The sequence below is a fragment of the Hyaloscypha bicolor genome, assembly GCF_002865645.1.
Source record: "Hyaloscypha bicolor E unplaced genomic scaffold K444scaffold_98, whole genome shotgun sequence".
Lineage (NCBI taxonomy): Eukaryota > Fungi > Ascomycota > Leotiomycetes > Helotiales > Hyaloscyphaceae > Hyaloscypha > Hyaloscypha bicolor.
The window spans coordinates 645,364-667,909 of record NW_020194600.1 but is presented as its reverse complement, the minus strand read 5'-3'; the positions used below and the strand labels follow the sequence as shown (position 1 = coordinate 667,909).

The window sequence follows — 22,546 nt, the reverse complement described above, 5'->3', positions numbered from 1 at the left end:
TACTATTATTATATTAGATTTATAATATTTTCTATATTTCTTTTTTAGAATTATAATACCTGTAAGCTAGTACTATAATAGAACTAGAACTAGTTAAGATTAAGAATAAAGAAGAATTCGAAATAGAATTTATTATAGTTTATAAAAAGAATAAAAAAGAAAAAAGTATCTTATTTATTAGAAAAGTTATTTATTAGTAAATAATATATAGGAATTACTAAATAATCTAGAGAATATAGCTTAAGAATTATAAAAATACTTAGAAAAAAGTAATATTATAATACTATTAACTAAACGGAAATATAAAAAATAAATGCTTTTATTAGGAAACTATTAAAAACCATATATTTATTTTTGGAAAAGCTATATAAAAATTATTAAGAATTTTAAAAACTCTAATTTCTATATTTTATAAATATCTTACTCTTATAATTATTCTTTATTATTCTTATTATTATTCTTATTATTATTCTTATTAGAATTCTCTCGAGAAATAAGTAATAAATTAGTTTATAAAGCTATTAGTTATTAATAAAAAATAAAAAATAAATAAGCTTACTTAATATTAAAAAATATTAATTATATTATTAAGAATACTTTATATTTATATTAAGTTAGTAAGAATTACTTAATTTATTTCTTGAATTATTAGAGAAATCTATTAGTTTTAAATAATAGCTTTAATATAAGAAGTACATATAGTTTAGTATAAAAGAAAAATAGTAATAGCTTTTTTTCTTTTAAGTAAAGATTAAAGAAAATACTTATATATATTAATAACTTAAAGAAAGTAATTATATTATATTATATATATTAAAGAAATCTTAAATAATATTAGAATAGGAAATAAAAGAAAGAAATTTATAACTTATAGAATTATATTTCTTATTTTTAGAATAATAGTAATTATATACTAAGTAATTATTACTTTTAATATAAATAAAATCGGAAATTTAGTAATATTCTTAGAATATTAAAGATAATAAAAGCAAATTAAGAATATAGAAATATTAGCCAAATAAATAATAATAGACTAATAAATAAAGAAGTAAAAGAAGAAATTAGAAGGGAACTTAAATAAAGCTTAAAGAAACTTAAAAAAGCTTAAAAAAGGCTTAAAAAAAAGATAAGAAATAAGAAAAAGCTAGATATAATATTATAATTAGGAAAAGAAAAAGTTAGTTAGTAGGAAAAGAGAAGTCTTTTTATAATATTCTTTCTTTAAATAGTAATTACGAATTCGGAACTAGCTTTATATTAGAAATACCTAGAAAATTTTAAAAAAGAAATTTATAAATAAATCAGAAAATCAAATTAACTTTTTTAAGCTTTTAGGCCTATAAAATAATAATTTATTTATAAATAAAGGCTAAGTTAGAATTTATAAACTAATTAGAAAACCAGAAAAACTTTATATCTAATAATATATATTATACCTATATTATTTTTATAAAAGAGAATTACTAAAAATTATTTATAAATTAATTAAATAAAATTAGTAAACTATATCCTTAATTCTATTATCTAGTATAATAATAAAGTAATTATAAAGAGTTTTTAGGGAAAACTAATAGCCGGAAAAGTTTTAGGGAATTATTTATAAAGCTATTTATAGTTTTCTTAAGCTTTTTAGAAATAAGAGCCTAGAGAAGAAATTAATATAATAGATATATATAATAGTATATAGATAAATATTAGATATTATAAATCTAGTTTCTTATTTTAGATAAAGCTTATAATTAAAATTATATAGATTATATGAAATTATATTTCTTAGTTAAATAAAGTACTTTATAGGCTTAGCTAAATACTAGAGAATATATAGGGAAATATTTCTAGTTTTAGAAAGAAATATTAATTAGTTTTTTATTAGAATTAATTCTTGGAATTAGTTATATTTATAAGTATTACTTTATAGCTTATTTATCTTAATTACTTATATATTATTCTATTATTATATATCTTATAATATTTTATTTACTAAAAATTATTAGAAATAATAATATCCTATTTTATATATATTATATTACTAAAATTGAAATCTCTTTCTTATAAACTATTATTATATTTATATATATATATATAACTTATAAAGAAATAGCTAAAATAAAGCTATATATAATTAATATAAATATTAGTATTTATATTTATTCCTATTATAATATCTTTCTAAAATATAATATATATATCTTATTTTTAATTACTTCTAATTTTTCTTTAGCTTATATAGTTTATAAAACAAATTCTATAAATTATAAGATATATTTCCTTTATTATTTAAATTTTTTATATTATTTAAATTTTTTAAATTTTCTTTTTTTTCTTTTTTTCTAATATTCTTATTCTTTTTCTTTATTATAATCTTCTTTTTCTTTATTTTCTAATCTTATATCTGTTTTTATACTTGCTTTTTATATCTTATAAGTAATTAAGGCTTTAATATAAAGGGTTTTATAAATATAAAATAAGGATTTTTAGATTTAATAGAATTAATAGAAAATTAATAGAAAATATAGATTTTATTATTATTATTATATTTATAATTTATATAAATACTATTAAATTCGCCTTTTATAACTATATAGTATTTAAAAGGGTTCTTTAGTTTCTTTTTATTACTATAAATAATATAAGCTTAAAAGAATTTAATTTTATAAATATATATTAAGCTTATTTCTAGATTTGCCTTATTTTTCTTTAATTTCTTTAGTTTCTTGCCTTAGTATAGCTTTATTTTTCTAACTTTAGCCTTATTATTAATTTACTTTACTATTTTAATAATATTATTAAATAATATAAAAATATAAAAATATTATTATTAAAAAAAAAGTTATATATAAAGAGAAAATTAAAAAATAAAAGAATTTATTAGTTAAATATATTAATAAAAGAAAATATTATAAACTAAATCTGAATTATTAGAAAATATATTATAAATATTATTTTTTTGCTTATTTATAGCTTTATTATCTTTTCTATTACTTTTACTTTTACTAGAACTATAATACTAGACTTTAAGTTTAAGCCTTAAGCAAGAATCGCAATTTTAATAGCCAGAAACTCACTTATATAATTATTAACTACTATATTAAAAACTGGCCTATTCTAATATAAAATTAATAAAAATTAATATAAAAAATATATATATAATTCTACTAACTCAAAATATTAATCTGCCTTCCCTAATACTTTATATATTACTTATTTATTATAATACAGGCCTTAATTCGGGCCAGTATACTCTTTACTAGTTAATTAAAGAAACTATTAGGGAAAGCTTCCCAGGCTTCCTTTAATACTTTCTTTAGCTTCTTCTAATTCTCCTCTAACTTTCCCGTAATAAATATTAGATTAGGAAATATCTTTTATATTATCTTTTTAAGTATTTATTATATATACTTAATCGGGTTAAGGTCAGGGAAATAGGAAGGCTAATTAGTAGTATCTATACTATTTTCTTTAAATTATTACTTAATCTTCTTTACTATATGAATTAGAGCATTATCTTATATAAAAATAAGGCTATTATAATAGCTATCTAGGAGTCTATTCTTAAGAACTTTAATATAGGAGTTTGTAATATACCCAAACTTAACTAATTTAAAGTTCCAGAATAAAATAAAGAGAGAATATCTTTTCTCTCTATTCTAAAAAATACCTAAACTATTATATATATCTGCTTTCTAGCCTTATAAGTTATAACTATCTCGGGCTTTTATTTATTTTCCGGTATATCCTAATATTACTTTTATTTAATTCTACTATTTTACTTTATAAAATACTTATTAATTTACTAGTATATTCTCTATTACTTAATATTCTAATACCTCTAAACTTTATACTAGAGAAGCCTTATAGTAATATATATAGGCTTAAACTCTGGCCTTTTCTTTATATACTAGTAATAAAGATTATTTATATATATAAGGTTTTTAATATAGATATTACTTATTATAAGGCCTATATTCTTATAATATTACTAGAATATTAATTTTAAATAAGAGTAAAAATTCTTAAATATTATTTAATAATCTTAATTACTATAAAGAAGAAAATAGCCTTTATAAAATATAGAAAATCTATTAGTATATAGGATTTCAAGAGTAAATATATCTCTAATAATACTATATAAATACTTTATTAATAGCTCGATTTCATATAGTAATATACTAGTAATATAAGTATTCTTAATCTTTTCTTTTTAGTAAGAAGTAAGCTCAGGGCTTCTATTATATTAATTACTATTAATATTATATAAAGATATATATTATAGTAATATAATTAATATTCTAGATAAAAGAATAAATAAATAAGAATATAAAAAATCGCGGTTTTATTTATTTTAGCTAAAACTTAATATATATTATTATATTATCTAAAGTTATATTTAATATATCTTTAATAAAAGAAAGCTTTAATAATAGTATTATATATTAGAATTAAAATTATTTTTAGAAAAAAAATAAAATTAAGGTTAAGACTAAAATTAAAACTAGTATAATTATATTTTTATTATTTATTTTTAAAATATAAAAATATATATTTAATATAATTATTTAAACTTAAATAAATTTATAATAAATAATACCTAAAAATAAAAATATTAGTATTTAATAGCCCTAGATTAAATATATTAAAATATTAAAAAAATTATAATTTTAGATATTATAGTTATAAAAATAAAAATATATTAATAATAATTAATTTATATTTAATTTATATAATTAGCTAATTTATTTTACTAATTACAAATAATTCGAGATAATTTAAATTTCTTTAAATCTTTCTATATAGCTTATTATATAAATTTCTATATTTCTATATTTAGTAATATTATAATTATAATTTTTGGATAAAAAGAATTCTTTTATTTTAATATAAATAATTATATTTATTTCTTATTTTTTAAATATATAATTATTAAATTAGAGAAACTTAAGAATTCTAAGTAATATTTTCTTTTAAAAAATATATATTTTTAATAAATAATAAAAATAAATATGAAATTATATAATAATATAATTATTTTCTATAAAATTATAATTCTATTTTATTTTTATTCTAAAACTTTTATTTTTCTTTTATATTTTTTTAATTTTATTATTAATACTAAAAGTTTTTATTTTCTATTAATACCTTCTTTATTAATATCTTTATTAATACTTCTATTAATACTAAAAGCTAGTATCTAACTATTTTATAATCTTTTTTCTCTTTTAAATTTCTTTTTTTTAATACTTTTACTAATAATATTAAAAGCTAATATCTAATTACTATTTTCGGATTACTTTTATTTATATTATAAGTTTTTAACTTATTTGCTTTTTAGAAAGCTAAACTTTAAATCTCTTCTTTTTTTCTTTAATATTTTCTTTTTTTCTTTTCTAATCTTTTTTATATCTTTAGGCTTTTTAGAAATACTTTTTCTTAAACTTCTAAAAAAGAAACTAACTTTTATTTAGATTTCTTTAAACTTTAATATCTCTTTTTCTTTTCTAATATCTCTTATATCTATTACGATTTCATGCTTTATTAAGCCTAATATGTGAGGCACGTAATAGCAGGGTAATATATAAGTAGTTAAGGTAAGTAAGCTATAAAGTAACGCTTGCAAGTATAACTAATTCCAAGAATTAATTCTAATAAAAGACTAATTAATACCCCTTTCCAAAGCTAGGAGCGTCTCCCTATATGCTTCCTAGTACTTAGCCAAGCCTGCGAAGTACTTTACTTAACTAGGAAACACGATCCCATATAATCTATATAATTCCGATTATAAGCTTTACCCAAAATAGGAAACTAGATCCTCGATATCTAATACCTGTCTATATACTATTACGTATACCCATTATATAATATCTGGTATTTAATATCTGAGCCTAGTATCTAGTATTTAGTATCTAAATATCTAGTATCTAGAGTTATATAATAGTTATATATAATAAAGCTAGAGAAAGCTATACTTTAGGAAATTTAAGATATTAAGCCCTATTAGGCCGAGCTATAAGCAAAGAACTATAAATATTTAAGGGACCTTAGCTCGAGACTTCCTTTTCTTCTTAGCTTAGTTTTCTTAATAAATAGCTCTCCTATAAGTACCTTATCTATAGGCTTTCTTTATAGGTCTATAATAATATCTTTAGACTTTTTAGAAATACTTTCTTTTAAACTTTTTAAAAAAAAGACTAACTTTTATTTAGATTTCTTTAAACTTTAATATCTTTTTTTCTTTTCTAATACCTCTTATATTTTTAGGTTCTTTAAAAGTATTCTTTCTTGAACTTCTAAAAAAGAAACTAATTTCTATTTAGATTTCTCTAAACTTTAATATTTTCTTTTCTCTTTTAATATTTATAAAACTTTAAGCTATTATTAAATATTTCTATTCTTTATCTTAAAATATATATTAATTTATTTTTATAGGAAATACTTCTTTTTTTTTTCTAATATCGACTTTTTTAATATATATTTTTTATTTTTAGGCTATTTAGATATTTTTTTATTTATTTTTATAAAATATATATTAATTTCTTTTTTAATTTCTTTTACTTTATTTTTTCTTTAATATTATTATATATATATCTAGTTAATACTAGTTTTTATAACTTATAATTAGGCTTTCTATTTATTAAATATTTAAATATTTTATTTTATTTTTATTTTATTATAAATTAGAACTTAAATAGTATTTATTTTAAATATTTATATTTTTAGATATATAAGATTTTTATAGATTTTTTAGAATTATAAACTAGTCTATTTTAGTTTAAAAAAGCTTTTTTAAAAATATTTTAGAAATTATAGTATTTATTATAATTCTTTCTAAAAATTAATATAATATAAATAATTCTGGTTTATTTTTTTTTTATAAAATAAATTATTATTTTAAATTTATATAAAAGTTCTAATTATTTCTTATTTCTATTAAATTAAATATAAAAAATAATAAATATCTTTAGGCTAAATTATAATATTAGTTAAATACTAAAGCTTCTTATATTTTATAAAATATTATTTATAGCTCGAGATATATTATATTTAATAGGGCTTCTATATCTAATTATTTTATATTATAATAAAATATTTTAGTATTATAATTAGAGAAATTCTATTTTATAATTTTATTTATTATTTATAAATTTTCTAGCTAATAAGTTTTAGCTAATAGCTAAAAAACTTATTAGTTATTTTATTTAAAGCTTTTAAAAGCAGGAAATTATTCTAATAAAGACTTTATATTAAAAATAGATTTAATTAATTAATTTAAATAAAGAATTTATAATAGAAATCTTTATATATAAATAATTTTATATAATAAACTCAAGTTTTTATTTCTAATTATATAAGTTATAATATATAATAAACTTAAAATTTTTTATTTATTAGAACTTGAATTATTTTTTAAAAAAAATTAGTAAACTTTTAAATAAACTTATTAAGGCCTTAGTTTTTAAAAATATTAGTTTAGCTTTTTTATTTCTTTTTTAAATAATAATTTAGCTTTCAGAAATTATATATAAATATTAGAATAAATAAGGAAATATATTATATATATATTTTAGATAAATTAGAATAAAATCTATAAAATTCCTATAATAATATTAAATCTATAATACTAGCTAATAAAAACTTTAATAACCTTAATAAAACTTGAATTATAAACCTAGTTTTTAGATTTCTCGCTTAACTTAAAAATTAAATAATTTATAATATATTATTTATTATAGAATATATTATACTTTTTTCCTAAAAAATACTAGATATTAGTAATAATCCGGAAGCCTTAAAGTCCTTAAAACTCTTTATAAGTTTCGGGCTTTAGAGCTTTTTTATAACTAGCTAATTATATAAAATTATATAATTATATAAATCTAATATTAAAGTTTAATTAATAAATAATTATTTAATTTCTAAAAAGTTTATATTTATTTAAAAAATTTAAGCTTTATATCTTTCTTTAATTAGCCCGAGCCTTTACTAGAATTTCGTTATAAAATAGCTTCTTTTTATTCTTTCTTTTATTATTTATAACTATTATTAATAGTTTAATTATCTTATAAATTTTTATTTTTATCTTTGTTTTTTATTGTTTTTTAAGCTTTTTAGGGAATTATTATATTAAGAGAAATAGAATAGAAATAGAACTTAATAAAAGAAAAGATAAAAGAGTAATTAAATATAGCTTTTTAAATAGTAATAAAATATTAGAGAAATTAATCTTAAAAAATATATACTTAATTAGAGAGCTTATTAGTAATATCTTTTTTTAATAGGATTTTAGTATTTTTAAAACCTTTAATAGCTTTAAAAATTAGTTTTTTAAAGTAATAATATTCTCGATTTCTTAAAATATATTAGAATTCTATTTCCTAAAATTATTTAATATCTAATTATAAAATTATTTCTATAATCTAGTAATAGCCTTTAATTTCTTTTATATTATAATTTTCTTTTTTCTCTTTTTTCTCTATATTATATTAGTTTCTAATATCTTTTCTATTAATATTATATTTAAAACTCTTATATTTATAATTTTATTCTTATTTTTTTTGAAATCTTTTTATAATTCTTATAAATACTAGCTATTTTAATTAGTTTTTTATTTATAGCTTAAGATAATAAAATTATTATAAATATTATAGTAATTAAATTTACTAACTTTTAAATAATATACTAAAAATTAGTAATTTATTTCCTTATTTTAGCTTAATTTTACTATATTCGAATTTGAGATTTAATAATAACCTTAATCTTATTATTTATTTTATTAATAACTTTAAAAATAGCCTTAATATTAGTAATATTCTAGAAAATTATAATAGTTAAAGAAGCTATATTACTAGAAATAGTTAGTTAATTTATAAAGATTATAAGAAATAATAATATTTATATTTAAGCTTTTTCTATTTCTTTTTTTCTTTGTAATATTATAATAGAAAATTAGCTAATAATAATTTTAAAATTAAATAAAAAAAGATTATATTTTCTTTATAAGAATATAATATTCTAGTAATTAAAGGCATTAATTTATATTAGCTATAAGATTTCTAGAAACTTAATTTTATTAATTAAATATTCTATTTTCTAATAAGTTTTATTTATAAAATATATATAATATAATTATATTAGAAGCCCGAAAACACTTATATTATAAGGTTAAAAGATATATATTAAATAAGCTAAAAAGTAAAATAAAATAATCTTTTTTTATAGAATCTTATAATTTCTAGAATTATATAAAAATTATAACTATTAAAAAGAAATATCTTATATTCTTTTTTTTTTACTTTTAATATTTCTGGCTTAAATATTCTTTGAAATTATTTAATATAAAGCTTATTATTTATTTAATCTTTTTCAGAAATATAAATATAGCTATTTAATAATATTTTAACTTAATTCTTATAGAAAACTTTAGCCTTAAAAATAATAAAATAATTAAGAACTTATTTATTTAATAATATATATTTAATTAATAATATATATTTAATTAATAATATATATTTAATTAATAATATATATTTAATTTAATAATATATATTTAATTAATAATATATATTTAATTAATAAAATTTACTCTTAATTATCTTATTATATAATTTTCGGCTTTTTCGTTTTCCTTAAATAAATAATCTATATTTTAGCTAAAAATCTCTATTATTATCTCCTTTTTATTTATATTATTTATATTATTATTATATATATTATACTTTGCTTTTTTTATTTAATAAAGCTCGAAATATCTCGTAATTTATTCTAGATCTTTTATAATAACTCGATCTTTATTAAGTAATAGAATAATTCGAAATTTGAGATCTAGATAATAATTAAGAAAACCTTAATACTAGTTAATTCTAAGAGAATTCGTAATTAAATCTTTGCCTTATATCTTTAGTAATTTAATTACTATTTTCTGAATCTAATAAACTATTAATAGCTATTTCTATATTTCTAATTTCATAATATATTATTAGATTATTGTCTTTTTAATTAAGGATAGCTACTATTATACTATTATAACCTCTATCTTTAGTTTTGCTTTCTTGATTTAATCTCGAAATATTTCCTAATAAACTTCATGCTTTCTAGTAACTTAATATATTAATTTCTTCTTGTTTTAGTCAAGATAATAGTTATAGGCTATTTAAAGCCTTATTATTTCAGGAACCTTATTAGAATTATTCTTATATTTAGAATAGTAATTTTTCTTAACAGGTATTTTGGCAAGTAGCAAAAGATTTAGAAATTAATTTATATAGTAGTAAAGTACATTATAGTAGTTGAATAAGCATTATTTAAGTAATAGTTAATTTTTTCTTCTTGATTTTTAATAGAATATATATATAAAAAAACCTTACCTTTTACTACCTTACGGGCGATTCTAGCCGTACTACAAGGTTAAAATAAATATAAAGTTATCAGGATATCGAAAATACTATGAGACATTATTATTTAATAGGATTTGTAATTATAATAAAGGGTTAATTAAAAATCGATTTTTTTGGGGTAGGCGGATGGGGGTTTGGGCGGTTGGCTAGTGGATACTTCTAGCGAGTGCGTCATAAGTAAAGCCGCAAGTGATTGATCATAAATGCATCGCACTCTTAGCCTCAATACAGTAGAGTTCGAAATCGGCTTCAGTTCGGAACACTGAATGATTTTATTTTTGACCCATATTTTATGCGCACTAACCCCTATGGCTAGTGGTATCGCAAACCCCCTGCCTTCGCTTATCTCTCGGATGCCCAGTTGGAGCTGGGATTGGAATAAGCAACACTGTCTAGCATGCCACTGCGATGAAAGTCCTGTAAAGTTATATTACGGGTCCAGTTGCTGTTTAACCGCATCGGTCCTTTTGACATGCGAAATATTCGTAAACGACATATTCAACAAGGTATACGAGAGATGAAACGGAGATTCATTGCTAGCATCTGCGCACGAATTTGCAGTATAGAAGTCTCGATCGAGCTTTACAATAGTCGATTTGCCCTGGCAAGACTACTCAAGAGTTATAACTCTTCGGTCTAGCTCCGTTAACCAGTCGATCCCTGTAGATGATAATGAAAGGTACCCCATCCTTATATACGTATCCTGTGCTTCCGATGGCATTCGTTTCGATCGTAATATCAACCCTATACCGTACCTACGTGAGGCAAAGCGCGAGCTATGATTATCTAGAAGCAGCAGACAGCAGTACTTTCCCAACGTATCTTCAGTTGGTTGGAGATCAAATGTGCTACCCCCGATTACGGCTCCTGTCTCATTCAGCGTAGCGAACCCGCCTGCTTTGGTTGCTCTCACCCATCCCTCATCATCTGGTGATACTGCCAATAGGTTATTGTCCTGATCATGATATGTGCCATTTTTGGTGACTTCGCAGCCCCTCACGTAGGCTAGAAGGTTCAGCCCCCACGGCGGCTTAAGGGCATCTGAAGGTTGGTTCGGGGCATTATTCAATACGGCCATCTCAAAGCAAACGGAACAACCATTGAGGTCATCTTGCATAAATCTTATAGGTCCCTCGAGCGAAGCCCAGCACCAAGACGGAGCACGAGGAAGTGCGGTAGGCCTGCAAGTGAAGAAAGACTTATCTCTCGGTTGTACAATCCAGAAAAGCTCAAGAGCAAGATCATCGAAAAAAGTTCCGTGAAGGTACTCTGACCCTGTTTCTCTTTGTACGTGGTTGGCGATGCCGAGGATAGTGTAGAGCCTGTCGGACTCGCGGGTGATGCCAGATTTTGAGGCTTGGAAGATGAGGTCTCGCCAAGCAAGAAAGACCTTAGCTTTGAGAGATGAGCTGTTCCGGTCAAGTGACAAGTCCTTCAAGAAATTCATAATCTTCCGAGCTGTGTTCTTCTGCGCGTCCTCCTGTCTTCCGCCTTCAGAGGCTCGCAGCTCTCTACATTCCCATATTATTTGATCTTCAGCAAAGCTGAGAAGTCGTGGAGCTAGTATCCGTTCTTGCCAGACCCAGGCTCGGTTGTTGAGAGCACATTTGTTAAGAATAGTGAAATTAGTTTTGGGACTTCGAAAGTAGATGAAGCCAGTTCCTGGATCCGCAATGGTCTTCCGGTAGCTGACACGCACGCTCTTAGTATCTCTTTGTCTTAGAAATCCTGAGAAGCCATCATCAGATGTTATAGCAGAAATGACGATTGTTGCGCGGCCGTAGACGTCTCCCATAAGGGCTGACTCTCGCTCCCAATCCTCTCGGCTGTCTTGCAGAATGCACAAGGAATCAATCCATAAGTACGAAAGCCCAAGTCTACGAGTCACGGTAATTGCATCTCGGAAGAGCTGACTTAAGCTGTCGACAGCAATGCCACTCATCCGGCTTTCGAGTAATGCATTGGTTGTACACTCCATTTTCTCTTGTTTCCCCCAGCGATGGCTTAATGCTGCATACTGTCCTTTGCTTCCGTTGGATATCGAGAGCCGAATCATATCGATGTCTGATGTGCCGAGATCTAGGACTCTTGTGGGCAGATCTGGTTGTGTGTTGTGTTGTTGAGAAGGGTCGTCAACCGATGAGATGGGTGAGCAACGACGATGGAAACGGAGGCAAGCTTGCATCCATGATAACATCAGGTCAAAATTCGATGCGCAGCCAGAGCTCTTATTAATAGGTCTGCCAGTAATATCGCCAGACCGCGCCGCTGCACTATCTTCGCTTTATCAGATCAAAACGCGGCATGTATCGGGGATTGTAGAACTGACCTTTATCGGCAAATATCTCCAGCCAAACATGTAAGCCTTGGGCATTGGAGATACGAACTCCAGAGAGCTGCCGGCAATTAGAGGTCGAGCTCGAATCCGCCGTGAATTGTTGGAATGCGCTCAATTTGAGCCGCTGCGAAGCATTTTTCCTAGCAATTTGATCAGGTTTCTGATCGAACTTAGGATCAAACTCGGGGAAGATTCCATCCCGTTCTGCAACTTCGCTGATCAACCGGCAGAGCTCGCAACTTTTTGCACTCTCTAATAGCGCAGGATAACTGGGTTGATGGTCATAACCTAGTGGTTCTTTCGTGTCAAGCGCCTTCTCGTCCTGTACCAGTGCCTGGGTGTGCATGGCCTCTACCTCTTTAGACAGGCGCTGAATGTTGTACAGAATGTTGTCAGTTGTGTCTCTCGTTAACCGTTGCGATGGGTCCAATGGTTCCGACTCGCGTTGTGCTGGACGCTCGGTGTCTATATCTATTCGATCGATTGTGATGTTCCTGCAGAAAGAGCAAAGGACCATGCTGGAGCTTGAGCGTTCAATTGCACCTATGATTACATCAGTAGCAGTAGAGCTTTTTGGCAGTGGGGTTGTTTACTGTGGAGCGCGCCAGCGTGTTCCTTGCCCTTCTCTTGTTCTTGCACCGTTTGCCGGAAAAGCTCCTCTGCATCCGTGTCCTTCTGCTGCTCGCTAAGCGTGAGTGCCAGCCAGTGTTTACTGTGTAGCGTGTCAATGTGTTCCTTGCCTAGCAATTTCTCTCGTCCTTGCACCGCTTGTAAGAAAAGCTCCTCTACTTCTTTGTGTTTCTGCTGCTGGCTAAGTGTATGTGCAAGCCAGTGCTTGCTGCTTAGCGTGGTAATGTGTTCTTTGCCTAGTACTTTCTCTTGTCCTTGTACTACTTGCTGGAAAAGCTCCTCTGCTTTTGTGTACTTCTGCTGCCGGTAAAGTGTGAGTGCCAGCCAGTATTTGCTGTCTAGTGTATCAATATGTTCTTTGCCTAGTACTTTCTCTTGTCCTTGCACTACTTGCTGGAAAAGCTCCTCTGTTTCTGTGTGCTTTTGCTGCGAGTAAAGCGTATGTGCTAACCAGTGTTTGGTATAAAGCGTATCAACGTGTTCTTTGCCTAAAGCCTCCTCTCGCCCTTGTACTACTTGCTGGAAAAGCTCCTTTGCTTCTACATACTTTCGCTGCCGATAAAGTGCGTGTGATAGCCAGTGTTTACTATCTAGCGTATCAATGTGTTTCTTGCCTAGTACATTCTCTCGTCCTTGTACTATCTCCCTAAAAAGCTCCTCTGCTTCTGTGTACTTTTGTTCCCGGTAAAGTGTAAGTGCCAGCCAGTGTTTGCTATAGAGCGTATTAAGGTGTTCCTTGCCGAGCACCTTCTCTTGTCCTTGCACTGTCGGCCTGAAGAGCTCTTCTGCTTCTGCATACTTTTGCTGCCAGTAAAGCGTAAGTGCTAGCCCTTGTTTGCCATAGAGCGTGTTAACGTGTTCTTTGCCTAGTACCTTCTCTTGTCCATATACGACTTGTCGGAAAAGCTCCTCCGCTTTTGTATATTTTTGTTGCTGGTAAACCATATATGCAAGCCAGTGTTTACTACTTAGCGTGCCAATGTGTTCCTTGCCTATTACCTTCTCTCGTCCTTGCACTACTTGCTGGAAAAGCTCTTCTGCTTCTATATACTTCTGCTGCCGGTAAAGTATAATTGCTAGTTTGTGTTTACTATCTAGCGTGTCAATGTGTTCCTTGTCCAGCATCTTGCTATGTTCTTCTAGTGCTTGGCTCGGGAGCACTTCCGCTTTCTCTACCTTTTCTGGAGGTGAAGCTTGCATCCCAGCTCGTGGTCCTCCCTCCCTGAGGTCGTCTCTTTGCGACATAAAGAAAACCTATGATGGTAAGTGAACTGAAAACCTTTCAAGGCTTTGGAATCCTACGTGAAGGACAGACTCGGAGAAAGGATGCGGCAGGGACGGTGGCCACAACACCGCTTGAGGCGTTTTTGACAAGCTTGAACTAATACTAGCGCACTACCAAGTTTGACCACGGTTGTGCTAGCGAGGCTAGGTATTACGTTTTGGCGCAATTCTTCCCAGGATGAATGATGCGGTTGAAACTGCAGCTTGAAGAAAATGCTTACTAAGGCTGTGCATGATGTGTTGCACTTTTTGGGTGGAGGTTGACGACTTGATTTAGAACTGCAGGCGGGGTAAGCCCTCTATATATACACCCAGTATATAAACTACAGCTGTACGGCGTACACTGTATCACAGAGTTCCAACATGATGAAATGTAAGGCTCTATCACGTGATCTTCTCACATGAATTGAAGCTGCTGGCGTAGCGTCGGAGGACATATATAGGCGAGGAGCAATCCTCAGGCAGGAGTTTAGCTCTCTAACACGTGATGCAACAGAAGCAATGGCCGATGGCCGGTGACGCGATTACATCCTCAGGCAGAAGTCCTCACTTCAAAGTCAGGATATGCAAGGGTCTAGAATTAGACTAGCCGTGAAGGGTTAATACCACATAAAATGTGGGTCAAAAATAAAATCACAGAGTGTTTGGAACTGAAGCCGATTTCGAACTTTACTGTATCAGACAAACATTAAACATCGAATTTTCCCCAGATTGATTGACGATTTTCAGGGAACCCTCGCTTAACACCCTGGTAAAAGATTAGCGTCGGCCTTAAGTAGTTCCGCAGTGCGCTAGGCCATTTTTAGAGGAAGCGGCGGACGACCTCGTTATTGACCCATTTGCTCCATCCGCGTGGATATCACCAGAACACGATCGACTTCACGGCCTCAGCAGTCGAACCTACCAGCAAGGGTAGGGCATCACCACAGTAAACTGCTACGCGTCGCGTTCTACCCCTTATTCAGCCTCTCTCAATGCGACCAACCCCTCACCCAGTCTGCGTCCTTCCACCTCACCCTTAGGTCTCCAACGCGCCGAACGCTCAAGCATACTCCCGACTGCGCGCACATCACTGGAGGTGAATCACTGGCCATGACGACGCCTATGCCAGGCACGCCGCGGCGGCCTGCATCCAGCAGAGTCCGTTCAAGCCGACCCAAGTCAGTTGGCGCCCCCCATTCTGAAAAATCCACCCCTGCAGACATCTCATCCGAACCCCCTCTAAAGAAGCGAAGATATATCCCAGGTGGCCCAGGTGGTGGAGGTAGATATGTGGATGAAGATGGAACAGAAATACCAGTAGGCGGCACCGGCCCTGGAGGTTATAATTATGTGGGGCCTCGAGGTCGAATTGGTCGACAAAATGCTGCCATGGGCCTGGTACCGCAGGTCTATCCTCGACGAGATAGGAGTACTCGCACACGGACAGTCTTGCCTCGCTCACAGCAACCCCCAATGAGGTTCAGTTCTGCTGCTCAGGCCGCAGCCGTGGTTCAGAGTGATGGATACAAGCCACGAGAGGAGCGCGCATGGGAAGAGTTCCATCCAAATTTGGACATTGACGCTGCTCTTCGAGCGTTTAGTTCTCACGAGGTTGAAGGAATCCCAGAGCCAAGGCCCGTCACGCCTGCTGGCGCACCACAATCTGCAGATGGATCCATGAATGGAGGGCTGACCCCGAACGGTCTCGAAGGCCCAGGGGCGAAGAGCGAAGGTGTTCTCACACCATCTGGTTCACTCAATGGTGAACTGTTGACTATTAGCATCCCTGGAACTCCCGGCGGGGGCAAGAGAAGACCTGGTCGGCCTCCAAAGGATCCTGTCGCGTTCTTTGCAGCTCGAGCAGCAAAGTTGGGCAAGGGTTTAATTATAGGCACTCCGGAAGCCCCCAAGCTCCTTCCACCTGTGATTAATATCAACACGAAAGAAAAACTGACCTTACCACAACCATCTTACCGAAAGACCGACACATTAGCACGGTTCGAGGATAAAGCACTTGGACTTGTCCGGTACGTTGATAAATCTATGGCCAATGTGGGATATCAGGAGAGCGATATATATGTCCGGCCTGAGGGAGCTCTCATCAAGACTAAGGACATTCACATTGACGACGATATCGATGTTGGACCTGTTTTAAAGATAGAGGGTGAAATTATAGGCGCATCTGGTATCGGCAGAGATGCTGTTGGTCGTGTCGAATACGATATGGACGAACAGGATGACAAGTGGTTGGAGGCTTACAATGCGGAACGGAAGACCTCACCTTCGGAGTCCATCACACGAGAAATATTTGAAATCACCATTACCAGGATCGAAAAGGAATGGCATGCGCTCGAGAAGAGAATCCCGAAGCCAAATCCCAAGCCACCGCAAACGCATCGGCCTAGATCAAGCTCTGCTGCTGCTGTTAATGGGGAGCCTCAAGTTGGTGAAGAACAGGACAGTAAGTGTGCTATATGCGATGATGGGGACTGTGAAAACACAAATGCTATCGTGTTCTGCGATGGCTGCGATTTGGCTGTCCATCAGGAGTGTTATGGTGTTCCGTTCATTCCTGAAGGCCAGTGGTTGTGTCGGAAATGCCAACTTATTGGTCGCGGTATTCCGGTAAGTCTATCTAGCTTCTTTCTGCTCTTCCCACGTCGGGTGGCTAATCATCGATGCAGACTTGCATCTTCTGTCCGAACACAGATGGGGCTTTTAAACAAACCAACGCATCTAAGTGGGCTCATCTCCTCTGTGCAATGTGGATCCCTGAAGTCTCACTTGGTAACCATACATTCATGGAGCCGGTCATGGATGTTGAAAAGGTACCAAAGACTCGGTGGAAGCTAACTTGTTATCTCTGCAACCAACGAATGGGTGCTTGCATCCAATGCGGAAACAAAGCCTGCTATCAGGCATTCCACGTTACTTGCGCAAGAAGAGCCCGTCTTTTCCTGAAGATGAAAAATAGCCACGGGACACTGGCTGTCCTCGACGGCACCACTGTCTTGAAGGCTTTCTGCGATAGGCATTGCCCGTCAGACTACGCAAGGGACAACGACGTGGCCCGAGCGACTCGGAATGCACGCATTTTCTACAAAAGGACTATGCGTGGACGACTATGGGCGGACAGCCAAGCTTCTGCATTGGCAATGGCTGCCACACATCGCCATGCCATCACCGAGCATCAGCCCGACGAGTCTCAACTTACAGGTGTCAAGGTGGCCTTGACCTTCGCCGATGCAAAGAAGAAAGGCAATCAACCTCAAAAGCCGATATGGAAACTTCCTTCCGGTGCCCCCGTCGTTCCTTTAGCCGTATATAATAAGGTTCTCCTTTCCATGGCGCGGTTTACTATTTTCAAGCGCAAAGAATATTTTGCTGATGCCTGTCGATACTGGACACTCAAGCGAGAGGCTCGGCGGGGGGCCGCACTCCTCAAGCGACTTCAACTTTCTATGGAGACTTTCTCTTCTATGGAGCTGACTCGGCGAAATTGGTATGGCATGGGTGCTGCCGGTAGACCGAGACTTAGCAGAAGGATCGAGTTCGCCGAGACACTCGTCCAAGATTTGGAAAAACTGAAATCACTCTCTGAGGAGATCAAGAAACGAGAACAAGAGAAACTGTGGGCCGTGGAATTGGAAGAGGATGTTGTTGAGACAGTTTACTTCCCTGTCGCGAGATTTCTGCCTGTAGTTGTTGAGAAGGCTTTGACGTAAGTTACTCAGTCTTGTATCATTATGGCGTTACTGACCATGAACAGTCTCGACATCAAAGCCATCTTCACCGATGGTCTACTCAGACTCCAGAAAAGGGTTCAAGACCGCTTCTACGCGAAGGCTTTGGATTTTACGCATGATTTGAGTGATCTCTTCCGAACAGGCATAAATACCGAGCCTCAGCCGAAACCCGAGACCGCCGTGGCAAAAGAGCTTGAGAAATCTTCCCCATCTAAGAAGACCGTTCTCGATGTGAGAGGTCGCAGAAGTCTTGGGAAGAGGATTCTCAAGGCCGTCCAGCCCCAACTTGAGGCGGCAGTTAGGGCTGAAGCTGACATTAGCGGCCAACCGGCCGAGAAGCAACTGAAGGAATTCGAGCAACTGATTGAATCTGCGTTACAGACAGGACCAGATTCAATTTCCATGGGCGGATCCGTCGGAGATGCTGAGGGCGATCGCGAACATGATGTTGAGATGACTGATGCTGTTCAGCCTCCCAAAACGAACGGCCACCGACGAACTCGCTCTAAAGTGATATCAGAAGCTGCTGATGTTGCCATGGAAGGCGCGCCGGCCGAAGATGACGAGGATGCTAAAATTGCTGTTGGCGAGGATACCATCGAGGCCCTCGCCGAAGTCAACGGCAATGTATCACAAACGAAGACAAGCAACGTCAGCGGCAACAAAAACGCGACTACACCCCCTGATACGAATGGCTACTCATCAGCCCCTGAAAACATGCAGCCTTCTCCTCCGACGCCGCCGGTATCGAATCGTGATATCGGCAGTGACCACATTGATTTTCTAGCGAACGGAGGCATACCTTGGTACCTAAAAGATTTCCAACCCGAAGGCACGAGCTTGTTACAAGGAAACGAGGGTGGGGCCAGCTTGAACGATATTGGTATGAATGAGGATGCGATCGCCAATGGAGATTTCGGAGACATCGTTGCAGCAGCAGTGATGTCTAACCCGCCGAAAAGCAAGAAAGGAAAGGCCAAGAAGAAAGCTGGAGGTCGGAGGAGATGAAGACCCTTTTGCCATATTGTATTTGATATTGTATTGATAGATTCTTCATTCGCTCCACTTTAGGGCTTTGCGATAGGGGAGTCTCGAGTCTTGGAGTTCCAGTGGGTTCTATGACGGGAGGGAGTTTGCTGAGGGTCTCGAGGCATGATGCATAATATTTCGAAGGAATTGAATTTTTTGAGACCAGAGCTTAATTCTTTCCAAACCTACCTTCAATCTCCTCCATGAACACAAGATCGAACCTCCCCTCTTCCCCAACGCCCCCCAACCATGCCATAATGTTTGTCACGTTTCCGTCCCGCCTTTCCCTGCCGACTCGCCCTCTCTTTGGTGGAGAAACTCACACCCGCGCTGCCGAGCATCGGAACAATACCACACGATTGTTTCTCGCGACGCCTCTACAGACGGATAATACCCCTGGCAGAATCGGCGACCCCACCGCTGGGCTGCTCCTCAGAGGGCCGAACGCTCGGAAGCTCGCTAGAGAGGGGAAAGTGGGGTTTGCCTTTGCCTGCCAAATGCCATGCAGCCGGATTTTGATTGCTTGAATGATTGTGGATATCATCATCCGATCGTGGAGATGAGATGGGAGGGGCACGAGGGGCTTTTATTTTCTCCACTCGTTCCTTGCCTTTCTTCGGTTCCTTTTCTATCTTCCTCTCTTTCCTTTCAATCCGCCTTTCCAATTTACAGAGCTGCGATTGACTAGCAGTTATTTTACTTGATTGGAGAATAGTTTGTGGTAATTGAGAAGACAAAGACAAAATGGTTTACCCAGATACATTCAAGGGCTTCCAGATCGAGGACCCGAAACACTGGACTGAGTTCAAGCTGAACGAGCTCAAGCCCAAGCCGTTCGGTGACTACGATGTCGATGTCAAGATCCAGGCTTGTGGGGTTTGCGCGAGTGATTTGCATACTATTTCTGGAGGGTGGGGGGAGCAGCATTTCCCTCTGTGTGTTGGGCATGGTATGTCTCCTCTGCAGTGCTTTATTTTCGATTGATCGAAGTGAGGGCAAGAGTGGGGGATCTGACATGAAAAACAGAAATTGTTGGAACGGCGCTCCGTGTTGGACCGAAAGTCACACTCATCAAGCCTGGGGAGAGAGTCGGTGTTGGCGCGCAGAGCTACTCGTGTCTGAAGTGCAAGCAGTGCAAGAATGACAATGAGACGTACTGTGTGCATCAGCTCGATACTTACGGTGCCGTGTGGCCCGATACGGGAATCGTGAGCCAAGGAGGATATTCTACCCACGTTAGGACTCATGAACACTGGTATGAGCCCCTCTTCTTCCTCTCAAATCTGAAGGTGGGGTTGTAGGCTGACTTGAATTCAATGAAAGGGTTTTCCCCATCCCCGCCGGCCTCGCAACCAACAAAGCAGCACCTATGCTCTGCGCAGGCCTCACAGCCTACAGCCCTCTCGTGCGTAACGGCGCCGGGCCAGGAAAGAAAGTCGGCATCGTCGGCATGGGCGGGATCGGACACTTCGGGCTGCTGTTCTCGAAGGCGCTTGGCGCTGAGACGTGGGTCATCTCTCGCTCGCACTCGAAGGAGGCGGATGCGAAGAAGATGGGCGCTGATGGCTTCCTTGCTACGGCGGACAAGGACTGGAATGTACCGCACAAGATGACGTTCGATCTTATTATCAATACGGCGAGCTCGACGGAGAACTTTGACCTTGCTGCGTATTTGAGTCTGTTGGATGTGCATGGCAGGTGGATTAGTGTGGGCTTGCCGGAGGGCAGTGGGCAGGAGGTTAGGGCGCAGGATTTCCTAAGCAATGGCTGCTTGATTGGGGCGAGTCATTTGGGAAGTCGGAAGGAGGTGCTGGCGATGTTGAAGCTGGCGGAGGAGAAGGGCATTGAGAGTTGGGTTGAGGAGGTCCCGATTAGTGCTGAGGGACTGAAGACTGCGTTGACGAGGCTGCATAATAACGATGTGAGGTATCGGTTTACGTTGACGGATTATGACAAGTGCTTTGGATCGGATTAGGGTTGAGGATCCGGGGAAGGTGCGGGGTTGAGCTGGGGAGTGATGCATGGAGTTGCAGGTCGGGCCGGTTGAGTGTGGGGAGAAAAGCATAGTCTGAATGCGAGCCGTTGACCATGTGAACCTGAAGTTTTTTCAACATACCTTTGAAGCTTATGGTCAAGTTGTTGTCTTCGTCACTTGGACGGACGCAAGGAACGGACCGAAAGGATGATGTAACTTCGACTTTAGCTCATTCGAGACGTTCTTTCTTCTATCATCTGATCTCAAGAAAAGAACTAAACACATCAACGTTGCCTCCACGATGCAAGTCAGAATTAGGAGTGATCTCCGAGACCGGGGGATCCCCAGACTTATAGAGTCGGTCCTATTCGAAGTGTGGTGCTTCCAGCGGGCCTCACCGCGATGCTAAGGTAAGGCAGAACGAATCTCGAGGTGACAACAAAAGATTGTAGAAGGCTCGAGAGGTGTCTGCTTGTGAAGTCCAATTCTGGCAAGTCAAAACATGAGTTGGAGTACGAAATGTCCAGACCCTTGACTTGATCTCCTTTATTGGCTGAGCCTCAGTCCATGTGAATCTAGACTTCTGCACAAGGAGAGCCAGTACAAGGAAGAGTTATGCAGCGGGAGTAAGATAATTGCACTATAGAGATGTGTATTTATCCCTTGTTATTTGTAGGAGTGCTCTGAGTCTTCTGGAATATCAGCGATACGCTCGCGGAGGCATCTCTTTCTTCCTGGGTAGTTCGCTCAACTTGCCGGAAATGGATCAAATCTTCCCAACAACATAAAAATAGGACTCATAACAGGGGATATCCACAGAAGCAAAGAGAAGCCTTTGAACGGTTTTAGCACTAAGGAGCCCAAAATTATTCTATGCGCTTTGCTCAGCTCTGATAAAAGCAACCTGCAGGGGCTGAGACCGTCGGTCATGTGACTACAATGGCTCCCCGGAGAGAGGGAGGCACAAGCACACTGGGCACAACACAGCTCGACAGACTTCTGGAGAAATTCTTTTTTTTATGACCCTTGATCTTAATACCGTGGGGAAATGGGTTCGTCAGAAGTTAAAACCCTGCATCTTTTTTCATCCCAAGTTTAAAGATCTGACACCTGCAACGTCTCATGTGGTGGACCCTTGCAGATGTTTCGAAAACTACATTGTGCATGCCCAATC

The 22,546-nt window shown here is 33.9% G+C and overlaps 3 protein-coding genes across 3 annotated transcripts; 2 read left to right on the top strand and 1 right to left on the bottom strand.

The window, feature by feature from the left end:
- Positions 1–10,911: 10,911 nt before the first annotated feature.
- K444DRAFT_564199 (HET-domain-containing protein) lies at positions 10,912–14,900 on the bottom strand. The gene is made up of 4 exons (XM_024877052.1): positions 14,659–14,900; positions 13,320–14,610; positions 12,718–13,269; positions 10,912–12,665 (listed from the first exon to the last, which is right to left on the bottom strand). Exons 2-4 carry the CDS (start codon positions 14,599–14,601, stop codon positions 10,999–11,001), a joined length of 3,501 nt encoding a protein of 1,166 aa, XP_024735136.1. The 5' UTR covers positions 14,602–14,610; positions 14,659–14,900; the 3' UTR covers positions 10,912–10,998.
- A 600-nt stretch (positions 14,901–15,500) lies between these two features.
- Positions 15,501–19,584, top strand: K444DRAFT_564197 (uncharacterized protein). The gene is made up of 3 exons (XM_024877051.1): positions 15,501–17,247; positions 17,307–18,343; positions 18,392–19,584. The coding sequence occupies exons 1-3, from the start codon at positions 15,733–15,735 to the stop codon at positions 19,374–19,376; spliced, it is 3,537 nt and encodes a 1,178-aa protein (XP_024735135.1). The 5' UTR covers positions 15,501–15,732; the 3' UTR covers positions 19,377–19,584.
- A 322-nt stretch (positions 19,585–19,906) lies between these two features.
- Positions 19,907–21,666, top strand: K444DRAFT_614488 (putative NADP-dependent alcohol dehydrogenase 6). The gene is made up of 3 exons (XM_024880535.1): positions 19,907–20,346; positions 20,424–20,652; positions 20,721–21,666. Exons 1-3 carry the CDS (start codon positions 20,142–20,144, stop codon positions 21,370–21,372), a joined length of 1,086 nt encoding a protein of 361 aa, XP_024735134.1. The 5' UTR covers positions 19,907–20,141; the 3' UTR covers positions 21,373–21,666.
- The last annotated feature ends 880 nt before the right edge of the window (positions 21,667–22,546 follow it).

Excerpts from the sequence above, each read along its gene's own strand:
- K444DRAFT_564199 (XM_024877052.1), bottom strand. The coding sequence starts at position 14,601 with ATGTCGCAAAGAGACGACCTCAGGGAGGGAGGACCACGAGCTGGGATG. Across the intron at positions 13,270-13,319 it reads ACACGCTGGCGCGCTCCACA|GTGCAATTGAACGCTCAAGC; the intron begins GTAAACAACCCC and ends ATGTAATCATAG. Across the intron at positions 12,666-12,717 it reads GGAGATATTTGCCGATAAAG|ATAGTGCAGCGGCGCGGTCT; the intron begins GTCAGTTCTACA and ends GATAAAGCGAAG.
- K444DRAFT_564197 (XM_024877051.1), top strand. The coding sequence starts at position 15,733 with ATGACGACGCCTATGCCAGGCACGCCGCGGCGGCCTGCATCCAGCAGA. Across the intron at positions 17,248-17,306 it reads TTATTGGTCGCGGTATTCCG|ACTTGCATCTTCTGTCCGAA; the intron begins GTAAGTCTATCT and ends TCATCGATGCAG. Across the intron at positions 18,344-18,391 it reads GTTGTTGAGAAGGCTTTGAC|TCTCGACATCAAAGCCATCT; the intron begins GTAAGTTACTCA and ends GACCATGAACAG.
- K444DRAFT_614488 (XM_024880535.1), top strand. The coding sequence starts at position 20,142 with ATGGTTTACCCAGATACATTCAAGGGCTTCCAGATCGAGGACCCGAAA. Across the intron at positions 20,347-20,423 it reads CCCTCTGTGTGTTGGGCATG|AAATTGTTGGAACGGCGCTC; the intron begins GTATGTCTCCTC and ends CATGAAAAACAG. Across the intron at positions 20,653-20,720 it reads GTTAGGACTCATGAACACTG|GGTTTTCCCCATCCCCGCCG; the intron begins GTATGAGCCCCT and ends ATTCAATGAAAG.